The sequence below is a fragment of the Electrona antarctica genome, assembly GCF_951216825.1.
Source record: "Electrona antarctica genome assembly, chromosome: 5".
In the NCBI taxonomy this organism is placed as follows: domain Eukaryota; kingdom Metazoa; phylum Chordata; class Actinopteri; order Myctophiformes; family Myctophidae; genus Electrona; species Electrona antarctica.
Window position 1 is genome coordinate 49,302,818 of NC_136810.1, and position 21,117 is coordinate 49,323,934.

A 21,117-nucleotide genomic window follows, 5' to 3' on the forward strand; every position below is an offset into this window, starting at 1 on the left:
TTCCTTTGTGTCAGGGTAGTGTTTAGTGCCAGAGACAAGACAAGGCCGGCCAAGAGAGGAGTTAGGCCTGTCCTTCAGCCTCCAATGTCTCCATATAACAGCCCAAACTCAAACTGACAGGCAAACACCCAACTGTCAGACCTCTAAGAACACACTATTGTTCAACTATAAACTGCTATGATGCACCTTTCAGCACTATCTAGGAGAGAGGGTGCCGCAGACGCAGAGCTAGCACGCTGAGCACAGGCTCAGCGCTCCCTGCAGCACAAGGACATGTACAACTTTCATATGAGCCAAAAGTTAATATAAGGATTAAGGAAACTGTCGCATATTAATACTGTACATGAAAGTTGAAACAGTGGCTCTCAACAGCCTGTGGACGGTGGATGGAACAATGTGGTGGATGCATCCTGCTGTAGGTAAGATATCAAGATCCATAAAAAGATATCACACACCTACAGTAACACCGGAGGTGTTACCCTAACACCCCACACTGACAACTTTGACCCGCAAGTGAGAAGATCACAGTGGGCAAGTTGAGGCTGTGCATTGACCTACGTATGTGTCTGAGCCTGAGGTTCTGACGCACGCCAGTGAAAAACTGAGTTTTCAGTGTCACACATGCAGACGTGTGCATCCGAAAGCTTTTACCTAAAATTACCTAAAATATTCTGTATTGTGACTATTTTACTAAAATAGTATCTTAGAAAACATGGATGTATATTTTTATTCAGAGTTTCATTACTTTGCACATATTCAGAAATGCAACTGGCGACCCCTCCAAAATTTTACCCATCTGGGTAAATGCCATCTAAAGAAGGCATTTACTTCAAGGATTGATGCATTTATCAAGGATTATTATGATACCTATTATGATTCCTTGCCACTTTCAAAAGCAATGCTGGAAGTCTTTAAATAACTGTTATATGTTCTGCCCTCACATTGGTGAATGGTTAGAATGACTTATAAAAATAAATAAATGGGACTGTATACATTCATTATGTATTTTGGGACGATTCCGGGACGTTGGTGAAAAATGCCGGTCCGGCCCCTGGGCGCGTTCCTGTGGGTCTGGAACTCCCCAAAACAATTGATCAGCTAGAGACAAACCATGCGTTACTGTCCTCGTTAACCAGGGTTTTTAAACATGTCACATCTACCTTTAGCTAAGGACTAGCGGTCAAGTAGAGGTTTCCATATTTTCGTGAACATTTCTTCATTGCCTTTAGTTTAGACCTAGCACTCAGTCTCTCCATAAGGTAGAATTTTGTGTATATCTCGGTACCACTGTGTAACTGTTGGTGGTTTATCCATAATCCAATTGAAAAGGATAATACATTTTCTGGCCAGAACTAATAATTTTTGAAGAAGCATAACATTAGATGGGTTCAGGGACATGGTCCGGTCTGGATATGGGCTGAGCATTGGTTTCATTTCAATGTTACATTTAAAAATTATTATCTCTTTGGAAATAAAGAACCAGAATTTGGAGATTGTCGAACAGTCCCAAAAGCAGTGCATATAAGTACCAGTTTTGTCTTTACATTTTGAGCATAATGGAGATCTTGAGGGATCAAACATATTCAAAAGGTATGGTGTCCTGTCCAGCTCAGTGGCCTTGTGGTTAGAGTGTCCGCCCTGAGACTGGGAGGTCGGGGTTCGATCCGTTCGGCCGTGTCATACCAAAGACTCTAAAAATGGGACCCAGTGCCTCCCTGCTTGACACTCAGCATTGGGGGTTGGATTGGGGGTAAGTCCCTACGACATAAAGCGTCATGTCCAGGGGGTGTACTTGTACAGCAAGCTGCCTCACGCTACAGAAACAGGAGATAGGCTCCTGCCATATGGGCCTCATGGCTCGGCAAGGCTACTTATGGTGTCCTGTGCCGTCTATGCAGAATGTTGTACTGTACACAGCTGTATACACACACACGTACTGACACACAGAGTATAGCATATACTGTACAGTAGGCCACACGCAATGTTACATGTGTAAGATAAGTTAGTACACACACGCATGCTGTGCAGTGTGCACACATGCGCACACACAGATATGCAAGAATGCGTGTGCAGACATGCACACACTCACAGGCATTTCATTATACACTTATTAGCAGAGTCTTATCACGGACACTTCCTCTCCCAAATGTCTTAACACAACCACACACACACACACACACACACACACACACACACACACACACACACACACACACACACACACACACACACACACACACACACACACACACACACACACACACACACACACACACACACACACACACACACACACACACACACACACACACACACACACACACACACACACACACACACACACAATGAAACCTATAATGAGGGAAAGGTACAAGAAAGCCACTAGCTTTCTTCACAAATGTGTTCATAAAGGTGTCTACTATCACAGAAAATACATTTCCAACCCAACTCCCTTGGGAAACTTTGTGACAGCTGCTGAAAGTTGGGGTACCATTAACATCCAATATAAGGCAGAAATGTCCAAATTTCATTATACTTTAAGTAGCATGTGACATGTCAAACTAGGGGGTTTTCATGATGCTGAATCCATTCCAAGCATTAGTTTTGCACAAAAGTCACTCCTTCGCCTAAATATGGCCATAGCAATCATCACAAATGTGATGAGGTCAGCACATTGGGCACATTTGGGCAAGTGTCTATGGCCGAATTTAGCCCAAGGAGTGTTTTTGTGCAAAACTAATGCTTGGAATGGATTCAGCGTCATGAAAACGCCCTAGTTTGACATGTCACATGCTACTTACAGCATAATGACATTTTGGGAAATTTGCCTTATATTGGATGTTTATGGTACCCCAACTTTCAGCAGCTGTCACAAAGTTTCCCAAGGGAGTTGGGTTGGAACAAATTTTTATGTGATTGTAGACACCTTTATGAACACATTTGTGAAGAAAGCTTGTGTTATACATTTCTTTTGCAGATTTGCCACACATTTTGCTAATTTTCTCTAACTGTACTGTTTGTGGAAATGGGAACTTTCACACTACTGCGAATCCATCCATTAAACCACCATTGTGACAAGGGGAAAAACAGAGCGTGCGAGAAGAACGGATATGTACAGTACATGCAGATGCACGTCTGGCACAATTTGCATTCCTCATTTCATCAGAACCCCTCATTAACTTCAAGCTGTGATGTAATGGCTTCTGACAACACACATTAACCCATTTTTGGCGGGAACCCCTTTTGGTGTTAGCATTATGTTATGCTTTAGCTATTGAAAAATAGCAGATCTACAAGCTCATAGCGCGCCACCGAGTGGCGCGCTACGAGCTTGTAGGTCTGCTATTTTTGAAAAATTGTGAAAATATTTATTTCAGAAAACTGGAGGATTTAGAAGCAATTTTTTTTAAATTTCGAGGTCAGGCCTAAACGGGTTAACAGTAGGTGGAGGACCCAGCAAGCAATAACAATCATCATACCTCAACTCTCTACGCACTGACAAGGAGGAGAAGCGCAATGCAGATACCGTGCTCTCTGACTTTATCCGAAGACATTTTGCTGATCTTCTCTTGGCTCAGCATATTGTTATTTTGAACACTGCGCTTATTTTGTATTTTATTTTGTATAGTGCAGGGATTCTCACCACAGTTGAACTCATTTATTACAGACCGAAATCCATCTAATCCCAACCTTTCAGAGATGGAAATGATGCATTTACATGATACTGACATTTACAATAGCCCCGCCCCCGTGGTTGTAAAAGGTTGAATTTTTCAATGTGACAGGAATCAATTTGTTCTTGTGAGTCGGTTAGAGTTGAAGGTGAATCAATGGCTTTGTTGAGTCAGAGAAGATATTATACATGTAATGCTTCCATAGTGAAAATCTGCAGACATATCTCATGTCCCACGTTTATTATTATTACGTTCATTTTACATCTGTGTGGGTGCACTCACTGCAAACCAACTATTATTAAACCGACAATAATCTGTTTTATATCTCATCTACAAGCTCACGGGCTGCAGATATTTCCGGAGAAGAGATTTATAGACATTATGTGCAAATATAAAATAGCTGTGATACTTATGTAAGTGGTTATGGTGAAATAAACCATTAGCACTTCATGAACGAATGCACAAACAATATTAAAGGCTTCCCTTTACACTACAGGTCAAACCACACCATTCATTCACATGCAATATACACATATTAAATAATACATAACCATTAAGCAATTAATACCAGTGAGCTGGCGGTTATGAAAGGCTCGTCATAAACCTGCATCATTCCAAGTAAAAAAGAACGTATCATGTTGCTGTATAAAAAGCTCATGGACGCAGCCATCAGTTGTTTTGGAGGTGGAAAGCCTGGCGACGTGAGGTTAGTTTGAAGGGGGCGAGGGGACTATGGTGTCACCGTTTCAGCAAATAGGCGGCATTCGCTGTACACACGGAGATGACAAAGTAGCGCCCCCGAAGTTTGTCACTCTGGGAGCCGGTTTCAAAAAGAGCCGGTTCCCCAAAACGCTGTCTCTCTCCGTGTGGCAGAAAGGGCAGATCGGCTAAGTACTTGTGCGGGTAACGCAAAATACGTCCTCGTCTGAACAACACCTTAGTCAGGATGGTGGTCAAAATTGAAAACCCCTGATCTAGCTTAAGTAAGGTCTTGTGTGTTACTGACCTTCTGTCGAATCTCTTCTTCCATCTTGACTGGAGAACCTAGCTCAGCAACCTGGCGGACTCCTTCGCTGGCATAACCACCGTATTCCCACAGGACGTAGCTTCTGGAATGGGACCCTCCAATCAGAGCGGACCAGTGGTTAGCTCGTCCTATAGGACACAAGGAAGGACAACAGGCCTGTGTATAACTTAGAATCTTCTCAGTATGCTCCCTGCAAACACCACTTACTGCTGTTTCTCTATCTTCTGTGATACATAGTTGCGCGCACACGCGCACACACACACACACACACACACACACACACACACACACACACACACACACACTTGAACTCACTGGGGTAATCTCTAGGATGAACTTTCTCAGACCAGTTGCCAAAGAAGGTGAGCCTGTACTTCGCGGTTCCACAGGCACAGCAACCCAGAGGACTCTCTGTGGCCGCGCCGAACACAGGCTCTATAGAGAGACAAGACAACACATGCAGCACACATGAACACACAATACTTATAGGCACTGGAGCCTACTGGACATTTCCTACATATTGACGTTGTTGTCAGCCACTGTCCGGCGTCGCGTTTGGCACGTTGTCCTACTAGTAACCCTATTACTAACCCTAACCTTAACCCTAACCTCAGTCTAAAGCCCGAACCACACCAAAGGGTCGGGTCGGGACAAAACATTTTTAAGGTCAACCACACCAATGGAACTCCTTGCAACTCAAAAAGTTGCATTGGTGTGGTTTACCTTAAAAAACGTTTTGTCCCCGACCCGAACCTTTGGTGTGGTTTGGGCTTTAACCGGCCACCGTAAGTAAACATAAAAGCAAAGTTGTTGTATAGCGCAGTTTCATGATGTTTTCGTTTCGGCAGCAGCAATTTCACTCGTGTTTCCTAGTCGCCTACTCGCAGTAGGAAATGTCCAGTAGGCTCCATTGCATGGTCTAGAGATGTAACCTACTGATGATTATGGGTTGATAACATTCGATGCGGGTGTTCAGCCATACCATTGACACTCACACATTAGGAAGTGCGCTTAAACAAAATGCGGTACCTAAATGTCACTAAATAGTCCACCTAGAATAAACGGGTACATGAACCCCAGTGTCCCTTCTGGGGTGAACATTCGGAAGAAATAGCAGATCTACAAGATCATATTGCAATAATTCATAGAGCCTGGGATTGTTAATGAGGGCAAATAGACAATGTTCAAGGTGCTATAAAAAACATTTATGGACTATTTGGGTGAAATAAATACTTGACATGGGCATTGACTTGACATTGATTAAAAAATATATATATTTCTGACCAAGTTTGGATGGGTAAACAGGACCTTTAAGATTTTAAGCCTGAGAAAGACAGAGTCCCTCTGTTAACTATAATATTTGGTGTCATAGTGTATTAAAAAAATCACACCCGTGTGAAGTAATTTACAATTTAGGCATTTAGCAGACGCTCTTAATCCAGAGCGACTTACATTAAGCAATAACAAAAAGCATGGCATACATCACATATATAAAAAGTAGTTATCATGAAACATGCGTAAGCTAAGAACGTAACAGTGGAGTATCTATGTAAACTATACATACTATACTATATTATATATTATACATTTGTATATAAAGTGCTATGACTACATAAAATGCAATTCTAGTGCTACATGCTATAAGTCTGTTTAAAATACTATCTAAGTCTACATAAAGTGCTATATTTAAAATACTATCTAAGTCTACATAAAGTGCTATCTAAGGGGCTAGTGCTATGGGCCATGGTGGAGTCTGAAGAGGTGGGTTTTCAGACTACGGCGGAAGATTGGGAGTGAGGCTGCAGTTCTGATTGTGATGGGGAGTGCATTCCATAGTTTTGGAGCCAGAAGGGATTTTGGTTTGGGACGTGTGGAGCGTTGTCCCGGCGTTTTTAGTGAAGGTACTTCCAGCTTCCCTGCGTTGGCTGATCTGAGTGCACGGGAGGGTTTGTAAAGTACGATCATACTTGTAAGATAATGGGGGAGCCATGCCTTTGGTTGCTTTGAATGCCAGTATCAGAGTTTTGTATTCTGTGCGGGCAGCGACCGGGAGCCAATGGAGGGAGCGGAGAAGGGGGGAGACGTGTGAGAATTTTGGCTGGTTGAAGACCAAGCGAGCTGCGGCATTTTGGATCAGTTGGAGGGGCTTAAGTGCACATGCCGGTAGGCCAGTAAAGAGGGAGTTACAATAGTCAAGTTTTGACAAGACTGTTGTCTGGATTAGGAGCTGGGCTGACTCCTTGGTGAGGAAAGTAAGTGGTGCAACTCCGTGTGGGCATCCCCGGGGATCCCCGACACTTCCAGACCCGCAGGAACGTGCCCAGGGTGCCGGCCTGGTTCCGGCGAGCCGCCCCATGTCCTAAACGGTTGAGAAATGAAGTTACTGTGTGGGGATCCCCAGGGGGTCCCTCTACTGTACTGTACTGTACTGTACTGTACTGTACTGTACTGTACTGTACTGTACTGTACTGTACTGTACTGTACTGTACTGTACTGTACTGTACTGTACTGTACTGTACTGTCACTGTCACACCCGAAATAATCATATATTCCGTTAATATGTGTGTGTGTGTGTGTGTGTGTGTGTGTTAGGCTGCGCAACAGTGACACTTGGTTGTGAAAACCAAACAAACGCTATTTCCGTGCTCGGACAGACCCAGCCAGCCACTCACAGACACACAAAGCTCCGTAATGAAGTGGTTGCACCACTTAAAAATGCACCGTTAAATTGATCTGAGAATAGAATGCCACCCTTTCTTAAACCATGCGTAATGAGATCAGATGGACTGGGGTAAAGTTGGCCGGAACTCTAAAACGGGGTCAGCTTCGCTGATAGCTTCCACAAAACCGCAAAACTATGTTGGATCGGTTGGAGAAGGTTCCTTGAAATAAAAGGGTCCCTCAAGGTACAGTGCTTGAAAACCGGCGGTGCAAGAACATCGCAATGCCTCAGTGATTGTGAGCAATCAGTGTGGGTAGCTGGAAGTGTTCTGCTGCCACTCTTTTGTGTTTATCCGAGGAGCATGCACATCTCCCATGCTGACGTGGTGTTTCTCTCCGCTATGAAATCACAGGGAACATAAAAGCATTACTGCCGCACCATGCGCTAGAGTCATTGTGGTGTTTTAACCCATTTTGACCTGAGATCAGATTCTAAAAATGGCTTCTAAATCCTGACAGTTTTCTGAAAAAGCTATGTTTCTATGTCAGTCCTTCTTCGATTTAAAAAAAATAGCAGACCTACAAGCTCGTAGCGCGCCACTCGGTGGCGCGCTATGAGCTTGTAGATCTGCTATTTTTCAATAGCTAAATTATAACATAATGTTTAAAACACCAAAAGGGGTCCCGCCCAAAATGGGTTAAATTCCACAGACCGCGCCAAGAGATCTTATAGCCCTCGCTGCATTTTGTTGTTGACTATGTAATTCTTTCTTTGTTGCTTCCTTTGGAGACATTTGACACTTCCTTTTGAAAACCTATGTGACATGGTATTAAAGAAGGGATGACAGGGGGATAATGGACAGATGACAAGCAGACAAGCATAACACTGAGGATAGGCGACGGTGGCAGGTGGATGACGGACGGCTGTCATTACCTTTCTCACACAGTGGAATGGTGAGGGAGCCCTCATCCTGGAAATAGATAATTCTCTTCTGGACAATGCTGGCCCTGGAGACATGGACAGACAGACGGACAGCATGAGACACGGATGCATTGACAGGAGAGGGGTGAGGAGGGTAGGAAAAGACAGCAGAGGCGAACATGGGAGGAATTAGAGGACTAATACCATAGTTGTTGTTTCACCACCACCACCACCCCCCTCCCCCCATTCCAAAAGCATGTTTTTTTCCGCAGACTGCCAAGGGTAATGGGTTCCTTGGGGTATCCTAATGGAGTTGGAGTGCACATCTTTTCACAGATGCTGTGTGGTATTCGCTGCCCCCTCGTGACACGCCATCACGCAGCTGGGACATAAAACGTAACCGATGTCCGTGCAGAGCTAGGGAACGGAGTGAGGGGAATGTAGGCCTTACCTAGGAGGTAGGTGTTATATGTTTGGCATATACGGTAACATCTTTTCACATCAGACTCCAAATAGAACTAAATACGTTTTAGTTCTATTTGGAGTTCTATTTGGAGTCTCAACATGGCTATTCTTCAAATAGAAACTGGTTAAAACAATTAAGGGATTTCATTCCGTGTCATCCAGGGTGATTTTCTCGCCTTACAACTCAAATAAAATTCCTGTAAAGAGGGAGTAAATGTAGGATCCTCCTCAGTGACTCTGAATGGTGCACAACAGCAGTGGTGGAAAGTAAATAAGTACATTTAATTATCAAGTACTGTACTTAAGTACAATTTTGAGGTATTTGTACTTTACTTGAGTTACAATTTCCAATACTTTTACTTCTACCCCACTACATCTCAGAGGCAAACTCCACTACAATTATTTCAAAACTTGAGTTACTAGTTACTACTACTTACTTTGTAGATTTTGATTATTATTACAAAACATACATTAACCACTTAATTCCGGCCATTTGAAAACAGCCGATGTGCGTGCGTGTGTCCGTGGGTGCGCGCGTGCGTGCGTGCGTGCGTGCGTGCGTGCGTGCGTGCGTGCGTGCGTGCGTGTCCAGTGCTGTCAGTGCTGTCAGTAGTCCAAGGAAGTACCTACTGTAAGTTGGGAGAAAAGCATACAAAAAGAAGAGAAAAAGAAGAAAAAACTGAACTATCTTACTAGGAGAAAGTAATGCCTAATTTATGCAACGCATTGTTTGTTTGTAGATCTGTTATTTTGGCAAGCAACACCATATGTGCGATGGATTATAAATTAAGCCTAAACCTCCTTCCAGACAGTATGAGGCGTGTTCTTGTTGCTGCCATTGTTCGTGCTTTTTAATGCAACAGCGTCTCACAATTCGGCTGCTCAAATGAAATGAGGCTTCCAAAAATGAAAGAAGTTCTGGAAATGTACTGTCAAAGAGCATATCAAAGTGACTAGCTGTTCCTGTCACAATGGAAATAGAATAAGTGCTGAGCCTGTGGTGGAAATGTTTTGTAGAGATTCCAGCAAAATACCTACAGTAATGTTCAAATCCAGTCTACAGGATTTATGCAAATCCACAGAATGATGTGAAAAATGATAAATTAACTCTTTGCTTATTTGATGGTTTTGTTGAATACTTGAGTTCTGAATGTTCAATCAAGACATATTATATGTTATACTTATAACAGACCATTGTCCTCCTGTCTCAGAAGCTTGTAAGGAAGCTTCTAGGCCAATAGTCATTGTTTAATGAATTATAGATTAATTTGTATAGTAGCCGTGTAATAATCAGAATAATGTACTGTAAGGTGGACATTATTGGAAAATAAATCCTTCAGGGTAAAGCAGGACCTCTGCTCCTTCACGCATGTCTTGCTTCACCTAGTGATTTATTATGTTTAATAATGAGTCTGACCACAACACTACACATTGTCCCAAACTAATTAAGCTCAGAGATAATAAGGTAATGAAAAAAGGTGTAAAAAAAATAAAAAATAAAAATAAAACCTGTTCAGGTGAAACAACAGAAAACATTTTGAGTTATTATGTTTCAGTTATGTTTTCTCACTTTAGATGGTCAGCATTTGATATCAATAAATACAATAAAATGCAACAGAGATGCAAAAGCAACTCGAACTGTGGATTAAAAGAGTGCGAGAGAGAAGAGAGAATAACTAAGACGCAATTGACAAAGAGCACACAGAGGCTGACAGGTAAACCAACATGATGGCTGCCGGATCCGGAGAGGTTCGGAAGGAATTAAAGTATAAAGAGATGGATAGATCTGATGCACAACAACACTGAGATTGGACTGTGTGTGTGTGTGTGTGCACGCTCACGTGTGTGCATATGTGCGTGCGTGCGTGCATGCACATGCGCGCTCGTGTGTCGCTCTGGGGAAACATTCCTAGACCTAGACAGAGGCTTTTCCGGAGATCAAAGATCAGATTTGGCCTGAGCTCATCAGACCTAACACAGAATGGATTACGCACACACAAAGTGCGCAAAAACTGTCAATCACCTGTGTATGCACACAAGTACATTTGGGGATCATGTTGGACACAAGAGTTCTGTTCAGATCAAGATTTCTGTTCAAAATAAAGCAAATATGTTTTTAATGAAGCGATTATCACACTTTTTTCTTTCAAAGAAAACTTGGTCTTTCACTTACTGATCTTTTTACAAATGTACGATACTAACATTAATTTGGGGTATGTTGAATTTATATGTTTGCATGTGCCAACAAGATGGTAACATGAAACACACCCACAACTACTGCCATTACCTTCAGCTTATGTGTTTACGGTTTATCCAGTCAAAATGTCTGCTCTGAAAAAGGTCTGATGAAGTATGCATAGCCGAAACGCGTAAGCGTTCCTTTTTGGTGTGTGCCAATAAAGAAATGGAAATGTGAGTACTTTGTCCACCGTTTGTTAAATTTTTTGATGTGCTACCTTTTTGGATTTTTTTAAATTCCTATTTTTTTATGTATACTGGATTTGGGTTTGGCACTCCACTGAAAACCATTGCTGATGCGCAACCTCTTTTTCTCATTCTGAAAAAGGTGTATTTACAACCTGAAGGATTCCTGTGATAAACCATCATGTTAAATATATAAATAACCCAAAATGACAAAGTAACTGGAGTCAGACATTGACGTGTCTGGGACTACGCTGATAAACGCTGTATGCTTTACGATGCGAGAGACAAGTCTGTCTGTTAACCCATTCAGGCCTGACGTCGAAATTTAAAAAAAAAAGTTTTCTAAATCATGACAATTTTCGGAAAGATTTGAGGCACATTTTAACGATTTTTCAAAAATAGCAGACCTACAAGCTCATAGCGCGCCACTCGGTGGCGCGCTATGAGCTTGTAGATCTGCTATTTTTCAATAGCTAAATTATAACAATGTTTAAAACACCAAAACGGGTTCCCGCCCCAAAATGGGTTAATGGTTAATGTGGTTAAACGCTAACGTGACATGGATGCGTTCCAGGTCTCAATGGGTTAAAGAGTGCAGGCGAGGAAGTGAGAACAACAGGGAAGGCGGTTGACCTGAGAGACAGAGAGAATGAGAGTGATGGATCGAGGGAGCTCGAGAGGGAGAGAAAACGATAGAGTGAGGGATTGAGGTAGCCGGAGAGAGACCGAACATGAGTCCAAGAGAGAAGAAGAGGGTAGAGACGTACTGCTCACGAACATGACAGCAATATGAGCCGAATTTGCATAGCAGATGTTCGCCCGCGCAAGTCTAGATTTATTTGAAAAACAAACTGCGGAATATGGCTGTACGCCATCTGCGAGACAGCCAAATCTTATAAATAACAGCTGTCAGTATGTGTCGTCAAAGAGCGGAGGTATACGGGAGAGTCAGGAAGAGTTACCGTGTCTAACGAACGATGAGGTTATTCCCCCGAGGTGTGAAATGAGAAGAGAGGTGTGAGATAGACCGAGGAGTGAGATAGACCCATAGATATTTATTGTATACAGGGAAGGAGAAAGATAAGAGTTTTCAGAAGGTCTTTCACTGATGTACTGTACAGTATTTCATGTTCACATCTTGTATTCGAGGCTATACAGCCTGCGGTGAAAGTATAAGGGAGAGCCTTGCAGCAAGCTTTGTTTGTACCTAGTGCCGAGGTGGCCTGAATTACACTTACACATGCCAAAATATTAATAAAAGCAAGGCAATCGTAGCACAGCATCTAATTGCTGTCGGTGTTATGGTTTTACAATCATAAATCATTGTCATCGTGAATAAAATCAATTATTTACAAGTACCAGTGTCAGTATATAATTTAATCTGCTGTGTGCGCGCGCTCTCTCTCTCTCTCTCTGTCTCTCTCTCTCCCTCTCCCTCTCTCTCTCGATTTTCTTTTTTAATTCCACAACAACCCGAGGCGTTCTTTGTAAGAACAACATTAAGAATGAATGTGTCCATCATGGCATGGCTGTCAAGGTATTACGGGGCCAGGGGCTAAACACACTAGCTCACTCTGTTCCACCGTTTTGTTTCCAATTCAAAGTAGAAAAGGGCCGGTGCTCCCCTGAGCGCAGGTCTTCACCAGGTTGGGTGGCCAACCAAGGGCTACTGTATGTCGGTCACGGGTTGCAGCTGGCAGGACTCGAGGGATTTCTACAATATGGTTCAAGTCTTCACATCGGGGCAGGAGACCAGAGAAGGCACTTTTGGAGGTGTGCTCCATAGAGAACCCTCAACATGCAATTCCAATTTGGGGTTGATCAAATATTGCGTTCTTGCTATACAGTATGGCGTTTTTAGAAACAGCTACACATTTCTGAAGACAATTTTGGTATTTAAGTGAGACAAAAAAGATCAGAGACAGTGGTGAACAGACAGAGAGATGGTGGAGGTTAGGTTAAAATAAGATTAGGTTAAGATAAAAAGATCAGAGACAGTGGTGAACAGACAGAGAGATGGTGGAGGTTAGGTTAAGATAAGACAGCAGTGTTGATTTCCTAGACTAAAACAATGATAAAAATTGTTCCATCGACTAGCTTTTTTCACTGACAAAAACTAAATAAGAACTAAGCTACGATGACTATCAACAATCAACAAATAAAAACCAGACTCAAATGTTAGGGAGGTACTAGTGGAGAAGACATCCAAAAGACAAGTTATTTTATAAAGTGTAGGTAAAGAGTGTAAGTATCTCGGGGTCTTGTTCACGAGTGAGGGGAGGACGGAGAAGGAAATCGGCAGTGTACAATCGCAGTGTATGCATCGCTCTTTCCAGTCCTTTAACTCAGTATACCAGAGGTTCTGGAGAAACACCTGGTATTAGTTTCCTTAACTCCTTGCCCACCACCACTAGATGGTGCTGTTGGCTCAGAGCGCCATGGTTTTCAGGCCGGCCCCTATTTGAACTTAAGCGACACCACCGGAAACACACAGCAGATACTTCCGTTTTCATCATAAGCGCTGAAACGGACCCGCGAGGTCGCAATGATTTTTTATTGACCTCCAAAAACATGGATGTTTTGCATGATCACCTCAATCTGAGCTCAATTCCAATACAAAAGGTTTTTTGGATCGCCGCAAGCCCAATGACGTCGCCAACGCAGAAGCGAAGCGTTGCCTGTCGACGATGACGTCAAGAGCCGGTACACATCAGTTAACAGTTTAAGGGCCCCAGACGGAGATCACCGTCAAGTTCAAGTTCACGGTCAAGTTGCCCGAGGCGGAGATTGATAAATAGGACGGAGATTAATGATATCAAAACCGGCCGCATCGCTCCACAGCCTAGGAGCGCTTGTTGCCCGATCCTCGGTGTTGCACAACAGTGACACGTCATCGAAAATGTTCCCTGCCTGTTTAGCGGACGACAACAAAAATCTTAAAACGTTCATAACTCGCGATCTAAATCATCCCGTCTAATTATGAAAAAATATCCTGTGTTAGACGGCGCTCCGCGGTCCAGTCGCTAGTCGCGATAGATTTATTCTTACCTCCCGTTGTTGTCGATCGACTCTAGAGTGGTGTGGCTATTGTTAGCTGCTACACAGACATTCACAACAACTTCCGGTCCCCCGGTAAAAGTGGACCGGGCGCTATAAATGATGGGCACATTTTATTAATGGATTAAATAGGTCCGGGCCCTCAAGGTGTTAATGTCTTGACTATAACCAATAAATAAGGTACAATAAATAAAAATAAAAATACAATAAAATAAAATAAAATAAAAATAACTGGTGTACTGGAGAGAGATATACATTACATACATACTGACAAATAAAAAACATTTGAAATTAGACTTTAGTTGCTATCCAAATTGAGAAGAAATAAAAAAAGATGCCCACTTTAGTATGACACAACCGGTCCCAGTGGGCGGGGCTGTCCAGAACACCTGTATCCTGGTGCGCCTGCGGGGCGTGCTTTCTGTCACAGCAGGGGGGCAGTTGGTCATGAACTGGGTGTCATCTTCATCAATGATCTGGGGACAGAGAAGGAGGGACAGGTTACATTAATTGATTATTATAGGCTCAAGAGTGCATTAATAGCGGTCAAATGAACACAATCAAATATTATGATCAATAGTGTCAAGTCAAGTTCAACAAAACAAGCATGGAAGTTACCTGCCGTGTCAGAATTCATTCAAATCTAGTTTGTGTTTGTACATGTGCATTGATTTGTTTTCCTTCTTTCTTTCTTTCTCTCTTTCTTTCTTTCTTTCTAGAAGAGGCTGAACACAGTCAATCTTAAAATAATTAGGAATGATATTAGGAAGGACATATTAAAATGGAGAAACAATTAAGAGGCAAGTTGGCAACTACCTATAGAACTCATCTTGAAGAAATGAGTAGGCAGTTTTCCAGTATATGGCCTATTGTGGAGAGGAGGCAGACCCTTCTATCTTTTCCACGGTTTGCCTGGTCTCCTTTGGAGAAAACAGTAATGATCATGGCATCACTGAACTCAGATTAAATGTCCTCCTCACCTCATAAATGTCTCAAACAAGGTCATGAATATGGTGAAAGAGCCCTATATAAATGACATCTCTTCAGGCCCAGTGGATTTGTCATTGCTTAGTTTCTTGGTAACCATAATGTGCTCCATAGTGCGTTACTATGGGATTCATATCAACAGTTGTGTTATGGGGTAATTGAATGCCACATTTGTCCTTCAGTGGCAAGCAGAGGAATCCATCCACACTGACAATGTCTCCATACCATAGTCTGAGATTATTTGAAGCACAACAATAGAGCTACAGTATAAGGACAACATGTACGGCTTAGGTAGTCACAAAAAGTAATTTGTTGACATCATTGTAGTATTATTTACACTTCCTGACTAGAGATGGAGCTTGTTAATTTGTATTGATAATGAGCACCTTATCAATCCTGGGTTTTGATCCGGGCTTTTATCGAGCCCACTACTGAGCGTTTTCTAATATTTAAATGAAGTATTTTTTTTTATATATTTTTGCGTATCATTAATTATTGTACTGCTAAGTACAAACATATTCGTACTTTCCATCGACAGACTTAGCCACAGAAGACACGTTGCCGCCGCTACAGTCTTGTACAAAATGCACACCTCCCACTGCCCTAGGGACCTCCAGGACATGCTCCCTCCACCTTACACCAGACGGCGAAACACCCGCCGATGCACAGCCACACCAGAACATGCTCTCGACCCCCCAGGCTCCAAAACACGCACATTGGACAGAACCTTTCTCCACACTGCTGTCCAGGTGTGGAACAGCCTACCAGAGGCTAGAGCATGTAGTTGACTCCATCACAGACAATGGCCTTCAAGCCTTTAAACGCAGATTCATAGACATCTCCTGACCTCCCCTCACACTGACTGTTGAGCTGCAGTGAACCATTTGATTGGCCAATTATCTTACTTGGCTATTGTTCACAATTGCATCGAAATAAATAAAAATAAAAATAAAAGCATGATGCAGCGTGCATAATGTGTAATGCCATTGGTTTAAGGAGCAGAATTATGTTAACTTTATAATCAAGCCCGGATTGGACAGTCTGCCAATTCTGGCAAATGCCAAAAAGGGCTGGGCAGTCAAGGGCCAAAACGAGAAAAAGAGAGAAAAGAGCCAAAACAAAATGAAAAAGTAATAAAAAAAAGACATAGTAGCGTCTTTGAGCAGTCTTTGGGCTGGTGAAGACCACAAATGTCAGGGTTGATTTTCTGTGCCAGTCCGTGCCTGTGTATAAAAGGCACCCGGCGGCCCATGGCAGAGCAGCAGTGATGGCAGCACTTTGATACACACAACATTGGGCACACAACATTGTTGCAGTGCTGACGAAGACTAAGATTATGATGTTGAATTTAGTCGACTAAGACTAGACTAAACAATTTCAGATGACTAATTATTAGGACTAAAACTAAATGATGTGTTATTGAAATGACTAAGACTAAATCAGAATTTTGCTGTCAAAATTAACACGGCAAAGGACTGAAAGGAAAGTAATCACTCTACAGTGTTGTGCTCAGCCCCTATATGTGTGACTTTGGATATAATAATGTAACAGCCTGGTACATTTAAAACGTATCAAACCCATCTCTGCATCAGAGCCTTGTCAGACAAATAGTCACACACACCCCTCCCTTCCACTCAATATGCTCCAGCTGCAGTCTGACAGGATATAAAGACAGAGACAACAGCTCTCTCTCTCCTGTCTCTAGACACTTTTTATGTGACTCACAAAAAGATCCCTCACTTCACACATTCCCCTGACACACACACACACACACACACACACACACACACACACACACACACACACACACACACACACACACACACACACACACACACACACACACACACACACACACACACACACACACACACACACACACACACACACACACACACACACACACACACACACACACCCCATCTACTTCCTCCAAACTTCATTATTCACTTCACGGTTTATTCCTGTTTTGCCAAGACTACGTACGATTCTGACAGCTAAGTCTAGATGCAAACACAATGATGAGAGATGACTTAATGAGCAGAGAGGCAGGCAGGCAGGGAGGGGGAGAGAGAGAGAGAGAGAGAGAGAGAGAGAGAGAGAGAGAGAGAGATGTGAAAGACGCACGCAGAAATAGAATTAGATTAGAGTCAAGATATGACAAATTGATAGGAAACCAGCCCAGGGAGTGTAAAGAGCTGCTGTCTACTGTCTAGACATACGAAAAATACTTCTCTGGATGATGTCCAGAGTGTATAATGGCTCTGGATGCACTATTTGCATTTACTCAACTACATTAAGCTTACAGGGTATATTAAATATAAATATGAGTGCGCTGCTGTGTAAATGTTAAATAATTGTTCCATCATCCATGGAGCATTTGTAGAGCACCTGTACCAGGGGTGTCCAAACTTTTTTCAAAGGGGGCCATATTAGAAAATATGAAAACACCCAAGGGCCAACTACTGTACATAATGTACCTTCGGATTTAAAAGATTCTATTTAACTATCAATATTTAATTTCAATGGTCTTTTGTAAGGTGTGTGCTGTGAACAAAAAGTGTATTTCAGCCTTTTTTCAGCCTTATGTCACATTAGGGCAAGCAAGCAAGGTACTGTAAAAAAGAAAGAACAAGGGCCACTGAAAAATTATACTCTGTGAAATGCCCAGGTTAAAAAACGTTAATGTAAAAATGTTCCATACTGTTGGGCGGGCTGCTCATAATGCAATTTAGGTATGAAGCTGCGGGCTGTATAAAATTCGCCCCCGGGCCGCATTTGGCCCGCGGGCCGCACTTTGGACACAGCTGACCTATACACTTTGCATTATACACGCACCCATTCATGCAGTGACATTTTTCAACATTGTCGAAGAACCTCCATGTTAGGCTCAAATGAAAGCTCTGCTCAAGCTGATGCCAGTACAACTAAGTACACAGAGGTAATCTCAGAGGTCAAAAGGTCACCGCACTTTGGACACAGCTGACCTATACACTTTGCATTATACACGCACCCATTCATGCAGTGACGGCGGATAAAACCATGCATGATTCAAGATTTCTTTGTCATTTCACGATTTGACATACAACAAAGTAATAAAGTATATACAACATTAAATGGTTAAGTTTCAGTCCCTATAAAGTTTGGTCTCTGACCATCTGGCAAGACAGCGAGTGAGGGTTGAAGAGAAGGCAGTGAACGAGACAGCATGGTTAATGAGCCTTTGTTTTAATTGCGACTGCTGGAATGTCTGTGCACGTGCGTGCACGTGGGCGCTTGTGGCCAGAGTTCATCCCACCGTCTTTGTCAGCGGAGATGGTAAACACAGATGTCTGCTAAAGCAAATGCAAAAGCACACACGACGACAGAAAGAGGGAGTGGGAGATTGACAGAGTAAAGATCTCTGGAGAAAACCAACAATTAGAATAATATTAACTTGGTGTGTGTGTGTGTGTGTGTGTGTGTGTGTGTGTGTGTGTGTGTGTGCGTGCGTGCGTGCGTGCGTGCGTGCGTGCGTGCGTGCGTGCGTGCTGTGTGGCAGCAGTGCAGCACATACATTACATATGCGATGCCGTTTAGTTGGGTCGTTTATGGCCGTTCCGTGACCACGTAGAGCAAAGGTCCGTTTCTCAATGGATTTGTCATCTAGGAGGGTTATTAAACAAATTTGGCCGGGGTGTATTTAAAAAAAAAGGCGGGGACATTTATTTTGAGCCCCAAATCCAAAATGGCTACCACCAGCTATATGACGAAAATGAACTTTTCAATGGTTTGGCCTCCAGTGATGTGTAGAACTTGTTTTCTGTGACTTCTTGGGCTGAGGAATAATTGATGTTAATTTAATGATTTAACCTGTTTTTGCATTTCTTATCCAAGATGGCCACCAATTATTAGCTTTGAAAGGTCCATTTTTCAACATTGTCGAAGAACCTTCATGTTAGGCTCAAATGAAAGCTCTGCTCAAGCTGATGCCAGTACAACTAAGTACACAGAGGTAATCTCAGAGGTCAAAAGGTCAACATATGTGACCAGATTTGACTGAGAGATTTTACGAGTTAATAGCACAGGCAGACTCTTCACATACTAGAGCATGTCTAAAATAAGTGTCAGAGCTGAAATCGACATTTAAATATGAAATAAATGCTTAAACATTAGCTAGGTGTAATGTGCTGTTTCTCTGCAAGACATTACTCTATAAGCCATATCTCCAAAACTGGTGGGTCAAACTGAACAACCAATGTCAATTTGAAGCTATGATTCCCTGCTTTCACATGAAAAAACAAGTTCAAAGTTCAAAAAAATCTAATGGCAGTCCTGCGTCCTGCGCTGCGTCCTGCTCTGTAGAGCAGGGTTCCCCAATTAATTTTCCTCGAGGGCCATATTTTGACTAGGGTACCAGGCTGGGGGCCGAGTCCGCACGCGTGAGGTCGAGGTCTTGCCCTGAAAATTCATTTTCAGGGCAGGACCCCATTTGAAAAGGATGCCCAGTTTGACATGCATAGGCTACTGACCCCCATTTAATGCCATTTAATTCTTCCGCGGGCCGCCAGGGGGCGCTCCGCGGGCCGCAAATGGCCCGCGGGCCGCCTATTGGGGGACCCTGCTGTAGAGGCTCTTATCCACCAACGACAACGATTCTTGATGAACTTACAGAGGACATCAAAAATAACCTCAATACTCCAAGTACACAGAGGTCATCTCACCCGTCAAAAAGGTCAACTTTACTCTTAAACAATGACAATTTATTAAACAAATAGACCGCTACTACTCTTCATCGGAATCTGTTGATTCTCCAAACTGGCTCCACTCATCATCAGTACTACTGTCATCTGAAGAGCCACAAGGTGGGAGCTGCTGGGGAAAGGGGGGGGAAGGGTATGACGCACTGGTCGGCGCTTCCGATTCAAAAGTTCCCAGCCATAACCAAGGGGTAAGGGATGCTCTAGCAGGTCGTAATGGAGCTGGCAATATGTAAGGTAGTTTGTCCTTTCAAGATGAAGATTCAGTGAGTCGTCATCAGGTAAAAGACGGAGTGTAAATTTTTTCTCAAGTTTGTGCCACTTTGAAGCTCTGTCCTTCCCACAGGTAATATCTGCACTCTTGCGGCATAGACGACGGAGAGGCCCGATTACTTCATGTCTGCTCTGACATCATCTTCTACCTCCAGACTCTCTCCCACTCGTCTCAGGAGCTCTCTGGCCTCAGGATCAGACATCACCTTCACCAACACTTTCTTCTTTCTGTGCCCATATAACCCTGAGGTGTGGTCACTGCCAGTGATTACATGGAGAGGTGTAATGTCTGCAGCCTCTCCTGAGAGCATGGCACGGCAGTTGATCAATACATGCTTGCGTTTAATCAGGAGATCACCTCTGAGTTTTTGGGAGACAAAAGCTTGGACATATACGTCCGTGTCCTCGCAATCTAGTACAACTGCCCCAGTGTAGTCCCCATTCCTCAGCTTAGCATAAGCAGAGAGCAGCATTGTATCTGCCTCTGGATGCTTGAAGACAGTCTCTGCTTGCAATGCCAGTTGTCAGGTTGGTTGACATTTCTCCCTCACAGTATAGTCGCGAGACACGGCCAAAGCATTTCCGGGGGTCCTCAGACCAAAACGTAGAGAACCCCGGCTCTAGAGTGGGGGTCGCTAGCCTCCAGATCAGCCCCATGTCCACAAGGGTGACGTGATCTTTTGATTTATCTGTAACTGGGTCTAGGTTGAACAACTCTAACAACTTGCTCTTAACAGTCTTGCGCATTGACCGATCTACAATGTAGAGTGAAAGGCACTCATCAGTCACTCTCCCCTCAAGGGCTGACTCAATCCTGATCCCTCAGCAATGTCCACCATGGCCCCCAGTCCTGATCTCTCCCTCTGGGCCACCTTCCCAATTGCACCA

At 43.1% G+C, this 21,117-nt stretch overlaps 1 protein-coding gene across 2 annotated transcripts in view; it reads right to left on the reverse strand.

Annotated features, from left to right (window-relative positions):
- Window positions 1-21,117, reverse strand: part of spon1b (spondin 1b) — a 125,320-nt gene that overhangs the window by 91,662 nt on the left and 12,541 nt on the right. For both annotated transcript variants that reach the window (XM_079500990.1, XM_079500989.1), the window contains exons 3-6: window positions 14,573-14,706; window positions 8,297-8,370; window positions 5,017-5,136; window positions 4,681-4,829 (exon numbers count right to left, since the gene is read on the reverse strand). In XM_079500990.1, the coding sequence (XP_079357116.1) occupies window positions 4,681-4,829; window positions 5,017-5,136; window positions 8,297-8,370; window positions 14,573-14,706 (477 nt within the window). The remainder of the gene's footprint in view (window positions 1-4,680; window positions 4,830-5,016; window positions 5,137-8,296; window positions 8,371-14,572; window positions 14,707-21,117) is intronic.